Source organism: Gasterosteus aculeatus, chromosome 11, assembly GCF_964276395.1.
Source record: "Gasterosteus aculeatus chromosome 11, fGasAcu3.hap1.1, whole genome shotgun sequence".
NCBI classification, from domain to species: domain Eukaryota; kingdom Metazoa; phylum Chordata; class Actinopteri; order Perciformes; family Gasterosteidae; genus Gasterosteus; species Gasterosteus aculeatus.
The window spans coordinates 7,502,940-7,523,528 of record NC_135699.1 but is presented as its reverse complement, the minus strand read 5'-3'; the positions used below and the strand labels follow the sequence as shown (position 1 = coordinate 7,523,528).

At 44.1% G+C, this 20,589-nt stretch overlaps 3 protein-coding genes across 8 annotated transcripts in view; 1 reads left to right on the top strand and 2 right to left on the bottom strand.

Moving 5' to 3' along the window:
• Window positions 1-72: 72 nt before the first annotated feature.
• Window positions 73-5,921, bottom strand: dnajc7 (DnaJ (Hsp40) homolog, subfamily C, member 7). 4 transcript variants are annotated; one of them, XM_078083560.1, is made up of 14 exons: window positions 5,790-5,921; window positions 4,697-4,785; window positions 4,434-4,585; window positions 3,970-4,083; window positions 3,740-3,814; window positions 3,514-3,632; window positions 3,108-3,261; window positions 2,783-2,947; window positions 2,230-2,321; window positions 2,049-2,122; window positions 1,816-1,962; window positions 1,572-1,724; window positions 1,406-1,468; window positions 73-1,327 (listed from the first exon to the last, which is right to left on the bottom strand). In XM_078083560.1, the coding sequence occupies exons 3-14, from the start codon at window positions 4,554-4,556 to the stop codon at window positions 1,290-1,292; spliced, it is 1,317 nt and encodes a 438-aa protein (XP_077939686.1). In that variant the 5' UTR covers window positions 4,557-4,585; window positions 4,697-4,785; window positions 5,790-5,921; the 3' UTR covers window positions 73-1,289. The 4 variants fall into 4 exon arrangements, with proteins under 4 accessions (XP_077939686.1, XP_040047922.1, XP_040047923.1 ...); XM_040191988.2 differs by having other exon boundaries at window positions 1,406-1,471; window positions 4,434-4,558; window positions 5,790-5,915; XM_040191989.2 differs by having other exon boundaries at window positions 4,434-4,558; window positions 5,790-5,915.
• nkiras2 (NFKB inhibitor interacting Ras-like 2) lies at window positions 5,917-8,529 on the top strand. The gene is made up of 4 exons (XM_040191991.2): window positions 5,917-6,059; window positions 6,402-6,520; window positions 6,627-6,868; window positions 7,108-8,529. The coding sequence occupies exons 2-4, from the start codon at window positions 6,427-6,429 to the stop codon at window positions 7,348-7,350; spliced, it is 579 nt and encodes a 192-aa protein (XP_040047925.1). The 5' UTR covers window positions 5,917-6,059; window positions 6,402-6,426; the 3' UTR covers window positions 7,351-8,529.
• Window positions 8,530-12,556: 4,027 nt separating this feature from the next.
• The window catches only part of znf385c (zinc finger protein 385C), a 98,762-nt gene continuing 90,729 nt past the window's right edge, over window positions 12,557-20,589 (bottom strand). For all 3 annotated transcript variants that reach the window (XM_040191985.2, XM_078083559.1, XM_040191986.2), the window contains 5 exons: window positions 18,038-18,406; window positions 17,722-17,909; window positions 16,571-16,669; window positions 15,987-16,076; window positions 12,557-15,361 (listed from right to left, as the gene is read on the bottom strand). In XM_040191985.2, coding sequence (XP_040047919.2) covers window positions 15,131-15,361; window positions 15,987-16,076; window positions 16,571-16,669; window positions 17,722-17,909; window positions 18,038-18,406 — 977 coding nt within the window. In that variant the 3' untranslated portion in view covers window positions 12,557-15,130. The remainder of the gene's footprint in view (window positions 15,362-15,986; window positions 16,077-16,570; window positions 16,670-17,721; window positions 17,910-18,037; window positions 18,407-20,589) is intronic.

Genomic DNA, 20,589 nt, shown 5'->3' with positions numbered 1-20,589 from the left:
CATTGCAGCAGCCCAGGTATGGGACAGACTTAAAATAAATCCTTTTCATAACAAAAAAACACAACAATCAAACACAATTTAGGGGAAACCCAGAGGAGACCTATTTATTGACACGGCTGGTACTTTTCAAGGAGAGAGATTCACCATAAGAGCAAAAATAATAAGGGCAAAGATGGAGGCGCTTTTCTTTTCTTCGTGACGTCCACCAAGAGAACAACAAACTCATCCGGAAGTGAACCGAACACAGACTCGTTTCCACCACCCTGTAACTTGGACACCAGCAAACCATGTAATCTGTTCTTTTGCGCATCTGTCGACTCAAACTAGACCGCTTGCATTACAGTCAAAGAACACACAAATGATTATCCATTTCTGCGCAGTGTTTCATGCAGAACAAGCTCCAAGGATGCTAATCATCAACGTCTCTCCCAAACAACAGAAAGGCATCGTCATCTTACACAGACGGTTCTCGATCAATCAGACAGCAAATTTACAATAAATACACGTTGTAAAAAAAAAAAAAAAAAAAAAAAAAGGAAAAAATACCATTACAAATAAACACTTGACATTCCAGTAAAATGTACAATGGAGCACTCTGTGAATGGCAACATTAAACAAAACCTAAAAAGGGAGGGGGGGGCTTTGCTGGCTACAATGCTGGCACAGCTGCCTCCGCTGGCATCTTCCTAATGGGCTTCAGCTGTAGTGTAAATGAAGGTCTCGGCTCCAGCTTCAAGCTGTGAAATGATACAATAAAAAAAAAATGCTCAAGTGCTCCTGTTGCCTTATGACAAGGAGGCAGTTTTCATTGTGAACTTGTAGTGGCCAACGGTCTGTCGCACATATTCTTCAAATGGGGTAGATGCCACTTGCTCAGGGATCTTTAAGCAAGTTATTAGCTTTCATGCAGAGAATCTCAGAGAACCTCAGTTGCATTTCAAGAGTTTCCCCCGGATGTCCCTTCCTGCACGGACTCCTAAAAGCTTGGATACAATAACTGCGCAATCTCTGGCATCGCAAAAATCCAGATAATATATGGACCTCTGTTGCAGCACATAACTGACTTGTTAGTTTGTTTCATTCTGAAAGGCCGGAAACCAAATCTAAAACCAGTAATACTATTTCAACTCAGTCTGTGCCATCGTGGAGTCCTCGCTTAGGGCTTTAAAACATAATTTGATAGGGTTTGGACTTGCATTCAGTCATTAAATATGGATGGTGGGTCGGCGGGTGTGACATTGTTGAAGTCCTGATGTAGTAACTGTTTAGGTGGACCTCCAATCCTCCAGTTAACCAAACTGGAAGAAGAAATTCCCCGGTCCAGATGCTGAAACAAAATGCAAAACGAGTCAGTAACTGGATTATTTTAAAATTTCGAAAAAAAATATATAGGAGTTAGAATCACCTTCGAAACTAAAGCCTCCCGGGCTCCCAAAGAATGCCTTGAAAATGTTGTTGGCATCGAAATCTGCTAGAGACAAAAAGCAGGTGAGAATCGACATCAACACAGAGAACTTTTCTGAAAGACATTCATTAGCTCCCCCCTCCCTGACCCCCGCCCAGGTGCTGACCTCCCACGTTCATGCCATCGTCCTCTAGGTCCTGACCGCTGTCATAGCGCGACTTCTTCTTTGGGTCTGAAAGCACGCTGAAGGCTTCGCCCACCTCCTTAAACTTCTTCTCCTCTTCCTTCTGCAGCTCAGGACTAGCTCCACTGTGACGATCTGACAGGAGGCAAACGGGGAGATAAATCCCGGCACAGGGACGACCGCAACGACCGAATGTGGGGAGGAGCATTCGCTTTGGATGAAGCACCTGGGTGATGTAAAAGGGCCCGTTTGCGGTACCCTTTCTTGATCTCGTCTTCGGTGGCGTTCTTATTCACCCCAAGAACTTTGTAGTAATCTTTCCGCTTGCTTTTCTTCAACTCAAGCTGGGCGTGTTTCAGAAGATGCTTGTGTTCTAAAGAAATATAAAAAAAGCAAATCATAATAAGGAGGACAAATCCGTGTTGACAGCCGTGTCAGTTCAGCCTGTCCGATTCTCACCTTTTGTCTTTTCCGTCTGGTAAACCTTCTCGTAGTCTCGCACCGCCTCCTCGTACTGCTCCGTGTCCATGTAGCTGCAGCACAGTACGAACAAGTCGGCTTTTGAACGCGCTTGACACCCAACTAGAACGGAACGCAGCGTCTCTATCAACAATCAAGTTGGAAATGGAGGGAGACCCACCACTGTGCTCTCCTTAAGTAGGCCTTGACGTAGGTCTCATCCAGTTTAATGGCCTTCGTGCAGTCTTCAATAGCCTGTTCTAGTCTCTTCAGCTTGCAAAGACAAATGCATAACGGTCACCATGTGAGGTGGAGACTAAAGAGAAAAGTCGTGGCCTAAATGTCAATATGGCAACAACGCCAACACGTATAATACTGACAGAGGGACAGAATGACACGTTTCTCTATGAATAACAGAAGGAGTTTGTGTATTATGCGTGGGCAACGCCTTGTGTGCTTATAGAAGTTAGTCTAGCAATATCAAGATGAATTCAGAAGTTGTGCGTTTGTTTGTGTTCTAGTCTTCATCTGACAAGCCAAAGTCCCTTTTTTGCTTCCCTTTTATTGTATTCAGTCTGTAATATCTACTGATCTAACTTCCCAATTTAATTCATAGAAGTGTCGTCGCTTGAATACTCACTGAGCAACACATTAGCCCTCGGTGGCTTTCAGCAAACAGCAAAAAAAAAGACCCTAAGATTCACTTTACAGTTGTCAGACGTTGGTGTCCTCACCTTAGATCCCACAGTGGCCCTGTTACAGTACAGTTTGGCGTTAGTCTTGATGTTGTTGGGGTCTATTGTTAGTGCTTCAGAGTACAGCTCATAGGCTGCGTCATAGTTTCCCTCCTTGAACGCCGTGTTCCCTTCCTCCTTCTTGGCTTTTAGTGCTTTGGCATCCTAGAAAGACAACACACGGAGGACCATGAGTGTTACATCGAACGTAAAATGAAGGAAGGCTCCCAATGAGAATAAAAGTAATGTAATTGTTGTATCAATAGGAATTCCCCAAATAGTTTGTTGTAAAATTTAATTTCTAAGTGTCTCGTGAATGACTCACTCTGCATGCGAGCCGAGCCTTGTCGTGGTCCGGAGCCATGCGCAGGGCCTGGACAAAGAACTGGACGGCCTTCTCGATGCAGTCCTCATAATACAGACAAAGACCACGCACGTACAGTGCGTCTGCATTGGTAGAATCTATCCGCAGAATATCACTACACCGAAACAAAACGATAAATATCAATATTAAAAAGGAAAAAATACATTTAAGAAGGACAAAAAATAATTTAAAAAATATGGCATTTTTCAAATAGAATATGGTTCAAATTTTTCAAATATTTGCACATTTGTGACGGGCAGTGGAAAGGACAATGTTTCAAACCTGTTTGTTCAGACCACTGGTGTCATACTTCTGTATTACAGTGAAACAAGTGAGTCACCAAGTATTTCCAAACAGGCGGTTTTACCTGGCTACGGACTGAGCCTCTGCGTAGCGCCCCAGCAGGGCCAAGCACTCGGCCTTCAGGATCTTGAACCTGTGACAGGCCGCGGCGGCCTCCAAGGCGCGGTCCATGCAGAAGACAACCTGGAGACAACCACGGCACGCCTGAGCTCTGCGTTGCTTTTACGTGTCTGTTGCAGACGACAGGCCACACAGCTGTCAAGAGTAAAATAAAATTCGGTGTAGCTTACCATCCGGAAGTCTCTCTTCTCGAAGCCAATCTCTGCCATTTTCTCATATTCCAGGATTGATTCGGCATTCTTTAGCTGAAAGGAAAATATTGTCCAATATGAAACCGGTCTCTTGGGGACCCCTGCCCTTGTTAATCCACTACAGTATTAAAACTCAACCAGAGTTGATAGTGAATAACCATTTCCAAGTTGTCCCATCGCTACGCTCTATAAGGCCGAGGCCAACTCACCTCCTGCTGGGCCTGGCTGTTGTCAGGCTCCAGCTCCAGAACCCTCTGGAAACAGCGGCTTGCAGCCATAGCGTTGCCAAGAGACAGGTGACATTTGCCCTCTCGCAGATGTCCCTGTGGGTGAAGGACTCAGAGTATACTTGCTGAAGAGATTGCGTCCTTCCAAAACCAAAATGTATAGAACTCTAATATGAGGAAAATGGCTTTTATCGCTAAATCAAAACGCACACACACAGTATTCCCCTTCTCCAGGCTTTGTCCACAGCATTTTGGAAAATAAATATTAAAAGTAATTTAGCAAAGCATTAGTGCAAGTAGGCCGAGTGGAAAATGTGTACAGCGAAACAAAAAGACTGGACAATATATAGAATACACAACAATGTTACACAATAATAAGAATGGATTGTCCCTTTGACATGTTCCGATAAGTAAATCCACAAACGGGTTTGCTTGCCACAATCTACCTTCATGAAGTCGTTATCTAGGCGTACTGCTTGCTGGGAATCTTCTAAAGCCTCTCTGTACCGATACAACATCATTAGCGTGGCTGCCCGGTTTCCATAGTAACTCGCATTCTTCGGACACATGTCTGTATAACAAACAAGTTATTGACATCCTATCAAGGACAGACAGAATTCAGACATTTATTTGTTGTCCAAACAGGTAATCAACAGAATCCGTTCAACTAACAAAGAGGACTGACTGAAAATGACTCCGTGTTAATTACCTATGGCCTTGGAGTAATAATTGAAGGCTTCTGCATAATCCTTGTTGATGTAAAAGGCATTGCCCTGCTCTTTGAAGCCCTCTGCTTCCCTGTGTTCAAGTAGGCAGACAGACAGAAAAACAAGGCAGGTATCAAAGACTCAGGTGAATGCGGTTTATTATTGTCAATCACACAATATATGTTTTTAGAATAAACCTTCACGCACAACGTGGGACTAGTAAGTATTACAATTAAACAAAAAGGGAGTTTTCTGCAAAATCTCAGAGCCAAATGCGCACCCAGAGCAGGGGAGAGCAAGGCGTTGTGATGCACTGGGTCACGCAGTCGCCGAAGAGTAACTACGGCCTTCGAGATCTCTTGAGCGCGAGTTCATCATTGTGCATGAGGTCATAGCAACTCGGGATCAAGTCAAACACAAATCTCTAAAAGGGCTTTTTGTCGAACCCGCTTTTCGAAAAGGCCCCAGGTAGTAAAAGGTGAAATGCTGCCCCCTATTGGTGAGGAGAACTTGGCCTGATCGCGCACAATGCACCTTTAAACTGTTTAAGACCGTTACGTGCAAGCATCACCTTCATGGGCGCGTGTGAAGAGACCCAGATGTCCCGGAATGTGACGGGTAGTCCTGCTAAACATAGAGGTGCCTGCCACAAGTCAAACAAGTCGCCATCTCGCTGAGGCAGGGACATATGACACCACGACGTGGGCCCCCGGCCGTTACTTTTTTTGGAAGTCTGTCAGGTTTTAGCCCACGAGCGCACGGCCGGTGGAAGGTTCCTGCATAACTAGTTAGTTCTCTAGATGGCATCTTATCAGGATCGACGTAATAATGTCAGAGCTGTATTATTTGGTGGGTAACTGCCGGTTTGAAGACATTACAGCCCCTGAGTGTAACCCCGGGAATCCACGAAGAGGAGAACTATCAAGCTTCCCGGGGCAGAATTTAGCTACACAGCGGTGTCGCGCTGGTTAGCCTTCATAATGAGAAGTACGAAGAAAATGAGCATACGAGGGACTTTAGGTCGCACGTTTCACTTCGATGCATCGCCACCGTTGTTCGTCTGGCAATGACAACATCGCCTTCCGTTTGTTTTACCTTTCTAATTCTTCGTCACTGAGCAGTTCCATGTCAGGGTCCATGTTCAGAGCATCACAGTCCTGCGACGCCATTTTGCCGTCAACCGGGGAGGGGGCGGGGCAATTTAAATGCAGTCGTGACGTACTTTGTAAACAGGAAGAAGACCGTTAACGTTACAGGAATAGCTGTTGACTTCCCCGTAGCGATTAGCGGTTACTAGCTAGCTAGTCGTTGGCAACTAACTAATATCAAAGTTAACTACATTTCGAAGACAACACGGTTACTCAGGTTAGTGAGTTTCAAATGTAATCAGTCATTTTCTATGCGTTATCGTGACTCGGTCCCGAGCTAATGCTAAGCTATTTAGTAATTTCATAGATTTCATAGACAAATTTAAGCATAACCTGAAAACGCTATCGCTAGTTTCGGTAATATATCAGCACGACTAACGAAAGGTGACATTTTGTATAATGACATTTTTATTCGCTTACTTATTTATACCATAATCAATTTGGGAAATGCTGCTGCACACAACGCTATGCTAATGCTAATGTTATTACATTGTAACACAACATGAAGCAAAGGATGTATTACAGTTTCCCATCTGTGCATCTTCTCCCCGAAAAACAGATCCTCGTTAACTGACCTGAGAGTCATGGGGAAAAGTTGTAAGGTGGTTGTGTGCGGCCAGGCTGCCGTCGGTAAAACGGCCGTGTTGGAACAACTACTGTATGCCAATCATGTTGCAGGTAAGTTATAACGTTATCTTCTTTAGCTCCATAGAATATGCTATGAATGATATGAATATAGATGTTTTTCTTTAAATCACCAAATATACTCACCTTTGTTTGTTAGGTTCAGAACCCATGGAAACCCTGGAGGATATCTACATCGGCTCCATAGAAACGGACCGTGGTACACGAGAGCAGGTTCGCTTCTATGACACACGAGGACTCCGCGATGGGATGGAGTTCCCTCGACACTACTACACGTTCGCAGATGGCTTTGTTCTCGTCTACAGCGTTGACAGTAAAGAGTCATTTAAGAGGATGGAGGCCCTCAAGAAGGATATTGACCGCCACAGAGACAAGAAAGAGGTGGGGACTGAACCCATGTATATGCTTGGGAATGATAAGTTCCATAGTTTCCTACCATTTCAATTATAATTATTGGAATGAGATATGATTCATTTCAATGTCATGTCCTCCTGATTCTCTTCGTCCCAACAGACAACCTTCCGTAGTTGTTGCCATTGTTAATACCGTATCAAATGTAGTGATGTGATGTGAACCGACTTAGTGAATACTCTGACTAACCAGATCATCCTGATCCACAGGTCACCATTGTTGTGCTGGGTAACAAGCAGGACAAGCAGGATGAGAGGCGAGTGGACTCCAACATGGCACAGAATTGGGCAAAGAATGAGAAGGTGCGTCTGTGGGAGGTGTCGGTGGTGGAGCGGCACTCTCTGATCGAACCCTTTGTCTACCTGGCCAGCAAAATGACCCAACCACAGAGCAAGTCCACTTTCCCTCTCAGTCGCAATAAGAATAAGGGCAGTGGTTCTACAGACAGCTGAAGGGTCAAACGCTGTTGTCATGTTTAAGAGGGCGGGAAAGGGGACAAGATGTGTATTAAAGGTAACTATTCTGATATTATTAAAGATGGAGATAGTGAGGAGAATACGAGAAAAGGCAGAAGATTGTGTGGAAATGTATAGCCAGTGAGTTCTTCTTGTATTGGTATAGCTTTCATATTTTATGTTTTGGTGAAATACATGCTACTTTAATTCTAAAGGACACTATACTTTCAGTTCTAAGAAGTTAAAAGACAAAGGGGGTTATGGTTTGTCATTCCCATTTTATTAGTTTTGATTATAGTCAAATTATTCTTTCACATTCTTTAAAATAACAGCTGTTGACAGAGAGCAGTCATATTCCAAGCTACACAATGTAGTTCTCAAACATTTACTCTCAGATGCATGCGTTGCCCTTCGTTTCCAGATATCTGAGACACACAGCACTCACCGTTTGGATAAATCAGGACCATGTACACATATACACTGGTTATTATTGTATTTACATGTACACGGCATGTATTCACAGATTGAATCAGAATTGGCAGCAGTTACTCATGTTATGTTAATATTGCATAAAACAAATGCTGAACATGAATGTTATTGGTGAAGGTATTTTATTGATACATTATTGATGATGTACAGTAACTGTGATACTAGATGTGCTCCACTATATTTGTCCTTTGCTGAGATTTACTGTTGGTTGTCGCACAGTGAATGATTGACATTCCTTACCACGTGTTGCCTTCTGTACAGGATTTAGAAACAAAACAAGCAATGAAAGGCCGTTTCTGCAGGCTCGGGTGCTACTTTTTTTTCTGGCGGTGACACATGAAAGACGTATTCAAATGCCGTAGCATTATCACCATGACTCTTTATATAACCTGTTACAGTCAGCGCTGAAGTTGGAGCTGGTATATTTTTAACAAAGCTGTAAAAATTCCAAAGTATTCATTAGCCGACCATTGAAGTGTTCCTTCAAGTAAAAATATGACCTATAAATGTTTGTTTGATGGAAAAAGAGGGGGGGGGGGTCATTTATGAAGTCTTTATAGATTTGTTTGTGCCTCCGGCTATCAACACTGTGTATTATGCAGGCTACCTTTGTGAAAATCCAGGTTTTTACGTGTTCATTTGTTTGCACATTTCGTAAACAAATTAAATATTTTTTGTGTGCTTGAACTGAAGTTTTGGTGGTGTTTCAAACATTGAAGTTATTTAATACAGGGTATCTTTGAATATACCACGTTGTTTTGTATTATTATTATTATTATTAGGGACAAACGCACGCTGTGACACAACAAGGTGATACTTGGTGGGCTGTCTTTGGGACTTGAAACTTTCCCCATCACAAACGACAATAAATAATTGGCATTTTATGGAAGAAAAACTTACAATGTACAGGTAAAAAGTTACAATGTACTGAACTCCAATCCCACACATTTGATTCATGGTCAGCAGATGTCTCTGATCTTCCATTAAAACCACGTGGGTGTTCTAAACATCCACATGTACGGCCTCAGGTTCTACATTAGTAGGGCCCATAGCAGACATCACAAGTCAAGACCAGTGTTACGTCCCCAAAGTGTCGAGGGGTGGAGGACGCAAACATGTTAAAATAATAAACCCGGGAGATCTGGACAAACGGCAAAAAAAAGGTATTTAATGAGGGAAACTCAACGCAAAGCACCTGAAAACAATCTCCAAAAGGAAGACGAGTACGGCATCCGGCTCCTTTTTCACTGGCTCAAAAACTCCTCACGGCAGCAGCTAACGCGCCTCTGGTCCCCCTCTGGCTTCCACTGAAGCAACCTAAAGACTCGGGCCTGGCACAGCCATTTAACCCCATGCTGATCCGCTACAGGAGAGACGTCCCCCAGCACACCTGAAGAAAATCCCACCCACACACACACGCACAAACAAGGCACGTAACAAGCAGCAACATGACATAGCGGGGTGAAGTAGCAAGTCCGTAATAAAGTTGGGCAAAACATTCCCAATTACGCTACGACCCAGGGGTATCTAGTAATGAGGTGTATATCATTGATACAGATCAACATTTGTGCTAACGTGCCCATTGATAGAGAGAAAAACGCAGATCCGTTCATACTAAATCATTCATTAAAACCCAATCAGGAGAAGGCAAAATTGTCAACTGCCAAGCATGACGGTCATCAGCATACTTGATGCCAACAAAATATGGAGTGTACAAAAGCAAAATACGTTTGAAAAACATTATTCGGGGGGAAAAGCTCACATTCTGTGCATTTCACTGATGGAAATGCCCCTAGGCTGACGTATTAAGCTGACGTATTAAACAGACGTATTAAACGGAACCGGTTTGTGTTCAGTTATCATCATGATCTGTGCACTCCAACCTTTTCAATGCACAACCTCACAGAAATCTGTTGGGGATGGTTGTTACCGGATCGTAATGAATTTGTCGTTCTAATTCCATCAATAAAGGACACATCATTGCATTGCCAGTGAAAACAACGTGTATCCGACAAGGTCAGAGATGTTTAGGCAGAGAAAACAATCTGCTAGTCCCACACGGCCATATGGACTGGAGAGGTTAATGCAAGATAATGAGAAAACCTCAAGTGGAACATTTATGAAATTATATTACACTGACCGCAGTTCCCCCAGAGGGTGCTATCGTGTACCATCTCATTCCGATCATGTTCCTTTTAATGACTAGAATCAGAGCCAGTGCGCTGATGTTACTTTACTGGAAATTGGTTCAGTTATTGTATCACACATTTAGACCGTGACAGAACACGTGACAGCACACAGGGGAAAAAATCCCCCAAAAAACAGAAGATTCTCTACACAAAATGTGAAATACACAGTGCGAGGGTGCAGGAGCGAAGCGTCGGTCTGTCACTCTCCTGAGTGATTTAAGAACCTTCAGACTACACTGACCACAAAAGAGAGATTCACACATGCTTGTGGGAGTCACAGGGCGACAAGGCCACGCACGCCCTCGGGTCGCTACCAGTAATAACCTTTCTACTGTTCCATGACATGTTCTCTCATGCCTGCAGCTGAGCATCCACGTCCCAGGGGAGCGCAGGAAAACTAGGAAGACCTTTTTAGCCTCTCCTCCCCTCTCCACTCCCCCCATGTTTTGTTATTTTGTAAAGACAATATGTACTTTATTCTCCCTGGAAGCTGCTTCATTGACCCTCTTCACCATCCCCATAGACGAGGCGTCAGTCCAACCAAACAATTCCACACTGCAGTGAACACATCCGCTGTGCCTGCTGTTCTCTGGACTATCAGCGTGGGCCGCAAAGACCGACCGCCCTTGAAGCCGTCTGTTAGGGGAAATGTTAGTCGTCATGCCGGCTACCCACGAACCTCGGAGACGGACCATTGATCCTCAAAGCACGGCCTCGATCGCTCTGGCAAAAATACAAGACATTCAGAATCGTCCACAAGCTGGATCTCGCTTAAGGTTTTTGCATTCAGGGAGTATGTTGAATGAGCTCGGTCGACGGGGACACGTGGAGACGTTGTCTCCCTCCAAACAGTTTAAGAATAATGAGGGAGTAAATTGTGGATGCAAAAAAAATCAAATCTACCTCCTTCTCCTTTGGCTTTTAGTCAGTACTCTTATTCTGTTTGCAGCACCGACAGGAACGCTCAAAGGTTGTTTATCAGTATTGGATAGATAATTGTGCTGGTATGAATTACCAAAATAAAATAGGTACCAAACGCAATGCGTGATTAGACACAATATGTTTTAATAAACCAATTAACTCAACATTTATCTGACATGCAAAGCAAAGTGGAACCTAAAATCAGCAGAATAATATGAACAATGATAATGATAAAAAAGTCTAGGACTGTTTTTTTTTAATTGAAATCACCATTAATATTCTGAAATGTTGTGATGTCATGTTACTCATTAGTGATAATGACTAGTAATGATAACAGAAGTAATACTTACCTGGAAATTACTTTAAATAATTGTAACATTTCCGTACCAACCTAAACTAAATAAATGTTCCGTAGGTTTGTGGTACTGAACACAATTACCACAGTGACATGTGACATAATGTTATATTACCTCTAATTATTGTAATCTGGAATTATCAAGTAACTGTGCTGTAAAACCAGGTGCTACTGCCATATATAACGAAACACACAACTTTCCTAGACGTTATGTTACATGTGACTGCATATGTGGGGAAAACTCTCTTCTCCAGTTTCTAAAACATTCATAACACACACACATACACACACACACACACAAGCATTGTTTATAAGGCCCTTGAGTTGAGGGGAGGGGGCTGATAAGGTAATTGATCAATACACTGGATACACACCGGTGTCACCGCTTAGCAATGTCATCTTGTCCTGCTGCCACAATACAGGCTTCAGGGGGCGCCGGGGATCTGATGACTCCCTTTGATTGGACCACACGAGGGCCTGGACTTGGACGCTGTGCTTATCTACTGTTGACACAAAGGACGGGCTGGCACGCCGTCCACAAACAATCCAAGGGCTGTCCTTTAAATGAACGGGAAATCTGGTTAATTAACTGAGCCAAAATACATGTTTTTTCCAGCGAGATGAAGTCACCGTTCATCACTATGAAGACACTCCTCTGCTCGGTAGCATTGCGTTGAAGTCGCCCTGAGCGATGAGCACGAGACGGGCAACACTGTGTCACGTCGGCGCACACGACAGCTGCTGTTCCACAATCCACGTGGATTCATTGTCTAGAAGCCAATCTTTCCGCAGCCGCTGAAGCCATTTCGGAGGACAACACGCTCTGTAATGGCCGTATGTAGAGAATCATGTGCAGATGAAAGAGATTAGCCTGTCACAATACCACACCGGCCTCTCAGGTGTGTCATTGTATCGCTCCTTCGTGTGCCACAGATGCAACACGGACTCAAGACGCTCGCTTCCATTTGCTTTCACCGCCGTACGTTGGCTAAACACCAGCCCTGCTGTCACACATTGCACAATGAGTAGCCGTGAGTTGCCACGTAAACAGATGCTGTGAGTGTGTCCAGAACCTTCTGCACCTGCAAGGTCAGGAACACATGTGCCATCCCTTTTTTACTTCCCGACTCTGAGAGCAGGACATGCTCAGATTCGACTTGCTGATTCATTCCTGGATCTTCTGCGTCAGTATTGTATGATGACATTGTATGATGCACATCCACACGCACACAGTCATTGAAACCAATTCTTTTACAAGTTCTAAAAGCTTTATTTTCCAAAATCCATCCTTTATCCTCTCTATGGTACAGCACTGTGAATATTGTTGCTTTATTTTGTCAATCCATCCACGAGTACAGTGTTTCCTGCTCTCCGGAGCAATGGAGGGATACCCTGAATGGATGGTCATGTTAGCATTCGCTCAACCCGTCACCCCTGAGAAGGCCTGGCTAATGTGACTTTAGGATATTGTCTTAAAAAGGCCTTGAATTACATTATTAATTCAGAAAAGAAAAGCTCACTCAAAAAACGTTTGCTTTAAATATTTTGCGTTGTACTTAAAATAAAAAAAAACATATTGTCAAAACCATGTAAATAAACAAAGAGCTAAAGAAAGCAAAGCATTTTTCCTCTCCCTGTATTCTGTACAGAGCCTCCGATAACGTCATCTACTCTCCTCTATGATAGCAGTCGATTATGATACAGATAACAATAGTAACTCTGATAAAATCTCTATAGTTCCTCTATGATTTCTACATATAATCTGCCTGATCTAGATCTTTTTTTTTTCAGAAGTTTCAGTTCGTAAGGTTAGAGTTCCCACTGAAGCGATTAGAAACAAACAAACAGTGAAGATTAAAGGCTGTCTGGTTCGCTGAGTAGTGCGACGGGGGGAGAATCACATCAGTATGGCCTCGCTTACCCAGAAATACTTAGGGGTCCTTAAACAGAAATACACGTACCGTATGACCACGGGTTTTGGGAACCACTAGCACTGCATGGCAATTACAAGGTTTTCACGACAGATGGCACTGCTGCATCACAGGACAACTATACATATTGCACAATGAGAAATGCATAGGATCACCTCCATTACTGTAATGTAAGAGTACGCCATGTGGGATGAGTGTTGATGAGAGGATGATGTTTAAGCCCAGAGTCCATATGAAACCTTGCCAACAGTCCGTTTTGGGCTGAGAGTTAGTAGATATCCTGGGAGGGGGGCATGAAAAACAGTTTGACAGTTGACATGGTTGTGCAAGTGACACTTATCCCCAAGCCCAAGGGACGACCCCTCGTTCCAAATGACTCAGAGTGGGCCCCTGGCTGTGTGTCGGAGCACATAATACATTGTTACAGGGGGGGCCGGTATAGAGTAGATAAAGCCATCGACAAACTGAAAAACACATCATAAAAACATGAACACACCGCATGTATTGCTTTGAACGTGAGACTTTTCGTAGTTACGGATGAAACACAATGTGACTCGATCCCACCTTATTTTTTCTTTAAAATTAAATTGATGTGTAAAAACATGCACCAAGGGCAAAAGAAAGGCAAATCATCAAAAACAACGTCCTTTTCTAAGTAAAATCATTTTTAAGGTGCTTTTAATGTGGTTGCCATGGCACTGTGCTTTGTTTCCTCCCACGCTGTGCGATGACACTGGTTGTCAATCAAACTTTTCAGCGAGCACTGAAATCCCATCAAGTCTACAAGTTGTCCCTCATGTTCTCCTCCTATGCGCGTTAGTGTTTGTGTGGCCCCTCCTCCTCCTCCTCCTCCTCTTCATCATTATTATCACCATCTCAGACTGAGATCACGCCACAGGAAAATCACGGTCAACAGCGAGGTGGAAAAGAAAAAAGAGCAGTCACAAGTGAATGAAACGATGGCACTTTGTAACATAAGACATCAATAGCTGGGGGAATGTTTTTGTGACACTAGCTTGGCTAGAACCTAGTGTTCGAGCTGCATAGCGTGAACGATTCACTAAAAAAGTCAGATATGCAAATTGGAACAAAGTTAAGTTGACAGCTGACCTTTTCTCAACCTTAATGAGCGCTTAATCCTGCGGATATGGGGAGCGAAAAAATTAATCTGGAGGGTTATGACGATGGCTGCGACTCAGAAATAAAGTTGCGAGATGAAGCAGGGTTTTAATATAGGCAGATGTACATACCACTCACAGGACTGTTTGATTATAGCCATAATATACATGACAACGTGACAGTAATCAACCTCAGATAGTCCTTGGAGATTGTTGATTGAAAACACTCATCTATGAGAGAGGATTGTCCTCCCAATGAGGAGGCCTCTGGTACAGCTTCTTTAATGACCTATGACCCTCCCACCTTTCCATGAAATCCACTAACTCAATAAGTTAAAAAAAGATTTTAAAAGAGCATCAAGTAAAGGGACCTTATTTTGTGGCAACCACACTAAACATACATCTAGACATGTCTATATTCATTTTCTCTAATAAATTACACAATAATATAATAACCCAAACCATGTCGACCCAAGAAATGGCTATAAAAGCGGCCTGTGTGCACCAGTCACTGTCTGGAGGCCTGTGCTGCTCCTTAGGTCACGATAAGAGGAGCAGAAAGAAGGCATGATGGGGGATCTTGGCCTTTATGATAGGAACAGCTCTCGGGCCTCATGGCCTGCGGAGCATCAGGACTTGTGCACTCTTTCCATTGTAAGTCAGACGGGCTGCATAGTTTGCGTGTGGCCTTTGTCATTTGGGTCACACTAAAGGAGGGCCTGGGGTTCGGTAAAGGGACGAGGGTGGAGCTCAAACAGGAAGTGGGTCAAGTCTTTAGTAGGGGGAGAAGATGATGGGTGTGTGCGTGGCCCGCAGCGGCCCCGGGGCCGGCCGAAACAGTGCAGGGCCCAGGAAGGGGCTCTGGATGAAGGTGGTGGGGCCCATTGGGTGGCGCAGAGCCAGGGGGTTAGTAGCCAATGTGCACAGAGTTGGCTGTGTGAGGGGGCCGGGCAGGAAGCCGGCTGTCAAGCTCTTGGTCAGCTGCTTCTGCAAAGCCAGTTTAGTCTGGAGAGGAGGAAGGGTGAGAAGTGACAAACACAATGAGGGATAACGTGTTCACCAAACTGGCCTAAACAGAGGAACGCTAAATACCAGACGTAACTGGACTCCTAAAACCTTGTTGAGTCCTATCTACCATGGAAGAAGCATCAGAAATGAATGCCATCTAAGCTGTCCATCCATAAAGTTGCGAAGTGGGAGTATTTTCCCACAGTCATCTCACATTTTGATTTGAACACAACCCTCCATATAATCACTAACATAAAATTGGATTTTCCAAAATAATTAAATGGGGACATATACCGACAATATCAATAAGCCTCAGTAGCCCTTGCTAGAGATAATTCAAAATACTTCTGAACACAAATGCGTCTACTGAATTAAAAATGGACCATGAAAACAAAAATAGATTCAACAAAGTAGTCTTCCTCCGTTTGTCTGAGTTTTAGGCTTTAGATAAGATTAGTTCCATTAAGTAAGTATCAGTGGTAATAAAATCAGTAGCCAAAAAACAAAAAGATAAAACAGAACTATCCCATTAATATAAACATGATGTCTCCATCATCTCTGCACAATCCAAGTTACGGCGCCCTCCGATCCAACCCGGCGGTCGGCCTCTTCTGCCACTGACCTGTGAGGAAAGCGAGGTGAGATTGTACTGGCTGAAGGCTTTCTTCATGGCGGACACGGCCACGCCTGCATAGCTACTCCATCTCACGTTCTGTAGGATGATGGAGGAGGAGAAAGGAGAGATGGGGAGGTGTGTATATGACAGGAGCAGACAAGTGATTCATCTGGAGTGCTGATTCAGGCCGCTGATGCCAGAGCTGTTCAGGCGGGAGGAGCAGGACTATTCTAGACTGGTCTCAGGGGTAAAGGACTCAACGAGTACAACAGTGTACAAGCATGCTGAGCCCGTGAGCTCAATGTAACAAGATCCATGTCAGCGTGTGTTTCTTCACTGCATGTCTGCTTGAGCTGGGGTTAAACCAGTTAACTGAAACTAGGGATGGGGTTTAAAAATGCATCGATTTAACTGCTGGACTGACTTTATTCCAACCGTGGCACATCTGCACAGCATGTTTGTGTATATCTGCTAAAGGAGAAAGGCAATTACGTGTTAGTGTTCTTCCTCAAGTGTGTGTGCTCTGTGCATGCGCGTGCATGTGTGCGTGGCCGTGCTTTGTTTGTCTGTGTCTTTATGCTGAGACTTACCGCTAAGCTGGTGCTTGGCAGGCTTTTGCTGTGGGGGGTGAATTTGGGTTTGGGCGGTTTTCCGGCCAGCCTATCCTTGTGCCTTCTGCTATTCATGTGCTGCCGAAAACCAGCAAAAACACTATCAGCGAGCTAACGGGGGCATCTGTTGTGCCGCAGTGGAACAACTTCATGTGTTATCTGCTGATTAACAATGGGGGTACATTATTACACAATGAGTGTGACTGTACACAGAAGTGACATCACAAAATCCCCGTCTCCGGCTGCAGCACCTGCACGCTAAACGTCCTGCTGGGATAGACGGCGTTTATGTATAAGATCGCCGGAACGCATAACCTGTATCTATCCATCGTTCCACTGCAGCGTACAGGAAAAGAAAATCGCTTCATTAAGATGTAATCAAAGGGGGAGAAATTAACCAACGTGACCAGACAATTAAAAAGGGGCGGCATGGCCGCAAACTTGTTTGAATAAAACTGAAAGGCTTTGCAGTTAGTTATACCAGCAGATGTTATCTATGTAATGTAGAAAAATAGCGGCTGCTTGAATGTTCTCAGCAATCACAGCCAAAATTCATGTGGCTGTAAATGAATGTGCTGCTTTGTTTCAAGCCATCCGTTGAAGTGGTTTGACTCTTATATTATGTAAGGTTGTTAAAATGCCAGCATTCATATTTATCATGTAAATATACGGTATTTGTGATAGCTTTTGTTCTGGGACACACTATAGGTCAGCCTGGTCAAAGTTTAAGACTAATATCTCTTCATGTGTAATGTAATTGCTAAACATCTGCAGGTAGCAGAAAGCTTCTGTCTGTGGAGGGGAGGTAATTATATGCATTTATTTTCTCCACTGCTGGATGTGATTGGGCGAGAGTGCTTTATCCAGTCGACAAAGTCCACAGTGCTTCAATGCACTTTTGAACTTTTGAGTCAGTACAACTTCTGTACAAGATCTCTTTTGTTACTGTAAAAAGTTACGCCCCAGGGTTTTGGTATGTTGCCGGTGCTTAACGTTTGATATTAGAATGACTCCGCATCCATTACTTTGTACCAACTCTTGCAAAAGAACTCTCCGCCCCTCTGACAAAACGTAAACACTGACAGGTGGACTCAAACATACCCAACATAATGTTTCTCGTGGACACTTACCTGGCTGAGCTGGGTCTCAGAGTTCACAAAGATCTCGCACACTTCACACTGAAAGTTCTTGCTGGGCACCCCGACGCTGCCTTTGCTGGCCAGCCGCTTGCTCTTGCAGCCCGCGCGAGCCGCCACCACCTTCCCCCTGCGTCGAGGCAGAACGCTGTGACCTTCAAGCATCAGCTTGTGCTTCGTACCTGGTGGCGGGAGTAGAGAGCTGGCAGGTTTATTTATGGTTCACTTTAAATCACTTTACATGCATTTATTTGACGTCCGGATGTCCGGCCAACCAAACGGTCAGTAACATTTGCAATAGCCTTTTTACCACTGTTGTGTGCTTCCAGTTGGGAGGTGGAGTTCATCGTGACTTTGCAGACGGGACAATGGAGGTGAGCCTTGCTCTTTTTAGGGTCCGTGTCCTCATCCGTTTGGGGCTCCTCCTTCACGCTGGATGTGTCTGCGTTGCTGGCGGACTCGGTGAGGAGGCCCGCGGCCTCCATAGCTTCCGGGACCTCGGGGGCGATGGTGTCTGAGGGCATCTCTAAAAGGTTTGAGGAAGGCAATACCTGTGGAGGGGAAAGGGTGACCGACTCCTCGGGGGAAACCTCCGACACTAGTGTCGGCATGACTGAGCTCCCGGGACTCTCTTCGACCTTTTCCTCCATGTTGGCTGCTTCTTGGTCGGACTGAAGGCCTGCACAAAAGGTTCAAGTAAAGGATAACGTCAGCAAGTCGTGGTTCGTTTAAAGCTGCAATAATTGATTTGTTTGTTCAGCGTAAACAAGCTGTTGACACACCATTGACAAATCATCTTTTTGAGCTGATTGTTCGTGACACGGATGGGAGAAGAATACCTTCTTCATTTTCTCAAGGATGGTTCGTGTGGTAAAGCAAATATGTTACTTTGAGAGCTGTGTGCTTACCTACAGCTCATCTTGGGTGTAGCTATGGGAAAAGTTAGAGTGGTAAATGTATGCTAGACAATAAGGTGAAACTCTGAAGTATGGGAAAAAGTTACATGTCATGTTAGGAGTTATATTTTGAATAATTGGTGTTATAGTTGTATTATTTCAATATGCTACACTTGCCACAGAAACTTGCCTGACACTGATTATACGCTTTTTAAAATCTTTTTTAATACCAATTTGGCATAATGCCTAAAAGACAAACAAAGAGCCTGAAAAATATACTTGTCATGTGTATATCAGCACAACTCTCTTTTAATTGAATTAAATTGCCACCAGTCTTCTACCTTACTCTTTTCTCCCACACTATCCAAATATTAAGAGGACCCGAGTCAATGCAAACAAACTATCGACTGCCGAGCGCGGGCCGATAAGTCACCGGAGTTCCATTACACATCTCCCCTTCACCCCGGTGCCCTCCGCAGGGAGTCGCACACTTCAACCCAGAGCACTGTGCACTACGCTGGCTGAATATAACCATTTCATTTAGCGCGCCTTCTCCCCCGCACACATTCACAACTCTCCTCCATCCAACTCCGCTCCATTGATTTTTACTTTTTACGTCCCAGAGTAAATTCATCATTGGAGATAACTGTGCTCCCGCTCTCATTCCCGTAAAAGACAAAGAGCCAGATTAGACAGTGCCCTCGCTGTAATGAGAGTGACCCCCCGAGGGATTTATGCTCCCCTGTTTGGGATGGAGGTGTGGGGAGGGGAGACGGGTGGGGGGGGGGTACCGGTAGGTATGATCCTGAGCTTATGTGAAAAGACAGGGCCACCTGAGAAGACTCTGGAGGGAAGTGATATTGATCAAATGACTTGACGCTGGAACCTCAGAGAGGAAGACGTGCTGGCTGGTAGGAATCAAACAAACCCCAAACTCAGATCCTGAAGGATCTCGTTCAGCAAACAATAATTTCAGCTATCCCAGTTGAGGTTATTATTATATTCGATAGTTATATCTCAGCCCAAATTCTAACAGTTTTGCAAAAATAATTGCTACTGTATCTCTCCACTTCCCTGTACTTGTAATTTGTGTTCAACAAAAGAAAAACAAAAAGAAATTGAGCAAAACTATAATTAAAGTTAAGGAGAAATGTAACATCACTATTGACATCACTATCATTTTTATCGCTGACATTGCCAACACGCATCTTCTCTAACAGAAGCTTTGATTTGCCAATTTGCCAGTTTTCTTTAAATTAAAAATAATTAAATGATTGATTTAACAGTTCAATTAACAGGCTTTTAGGGTGTAAACACATCTGAAGAGGTCAAATGTCCCATTTCGTCTGAGTGATCCGTTGAGAACTTTAACCAAAGCCAAACAGCAAAGGAACATTAACATGGGCTGATTATGCACACGATCACATTCAGGTAGCGAGCACTCGATGGCATCCTCAACATAAACAACTTCCCCCCGGGATACAAATCCTTGCCGTAAATCATTATTCCTTTGGTGACAGATCAAGTCCCTGTGAAGACGATTTCAACAGCGGAGTCAATCAAAGCAGAGGGTGATTGATGCCTGTCGCCGTTGATGCAGGCCCCGTGTGCCTGAGCATCAACCTGCTGCTGCACTTGTTCTCGCTGCGCGCTCGCGCTCTCTTTTGTTGGTCCGGGACGCGGTTTATAAGCACCGATTAGTTCCTTTGAACGACTGCAGACGTTTTCTCTGCTCTTTCCTGTATGTGTGAGCTGTACCTTTACTGACAAAATGTGGGTGTGAAATCGCAGACGGCTTAAAAGTAAACCACATACAGGCTATAATATTTAATTTGAAGGGTAGATGCCTTCTAGGTCCAAATATGCATCTTCTAATGGAGCTAATAACCCTCTCCTGGTGGCTCTGAGTCTGTTCATTGTGAGTCAAACACGGACGAACAGCCGGCCGTCGTGTTATTGGTTCCTG

What these genes read in the sequence shown, in the direction of transcription:
- nkiras2 (XM_040191991.2), top strand. Translation starts at nt 6,427, where the DNA reads ATGGGGAAAAGTTGTAAGGTGGTTGTGTGCGGCCAGGCTGCCGTCGGT. An exon ending in GTATGCCAATCATGTTGCAG is followed by an intron (nt 6,521 to 6,626) that starts GTAAGTTATAAC and finishes TTTGTTTGTTAG; the next exon opens with GTTCAGAACCCATGGAAACC. An exon ending in GCCACAGAGACAAGAAAGAG is followed by an intron (nt 6,869 to 7,107) that starts GTGGGGACTGAA and finishes CCTGATCCACAG; the next exon opens with GTCACCATTGTTGTGCTGGG.
- dnajc7 (XM_040191988.2), bottom strand. Translation starts at nt 5,863, where the DNA reads ATGGCGTCGCAGGACTGTGATGCTCTGAACATGGACCCTGACATGGAA. An exon ending in GAGGCTCAGTCCGTAGCCAG is followed by an intron (nt 3,262 to 3,513) that starts GTAAAACCGCCT and finishes GTTTCGGTGTAG; the next exon opens with TGATATTCTGCGGATAGATT. An exon ending in GGGAGGCTTTAGTTTCGAAG is followed by an intron (nt 1,328 to 1,405) that starts GTGATTCTAACT and finishes ATTTTGTTTCAG; the next exon opens with CATCTGGACCGGGGAATTTC.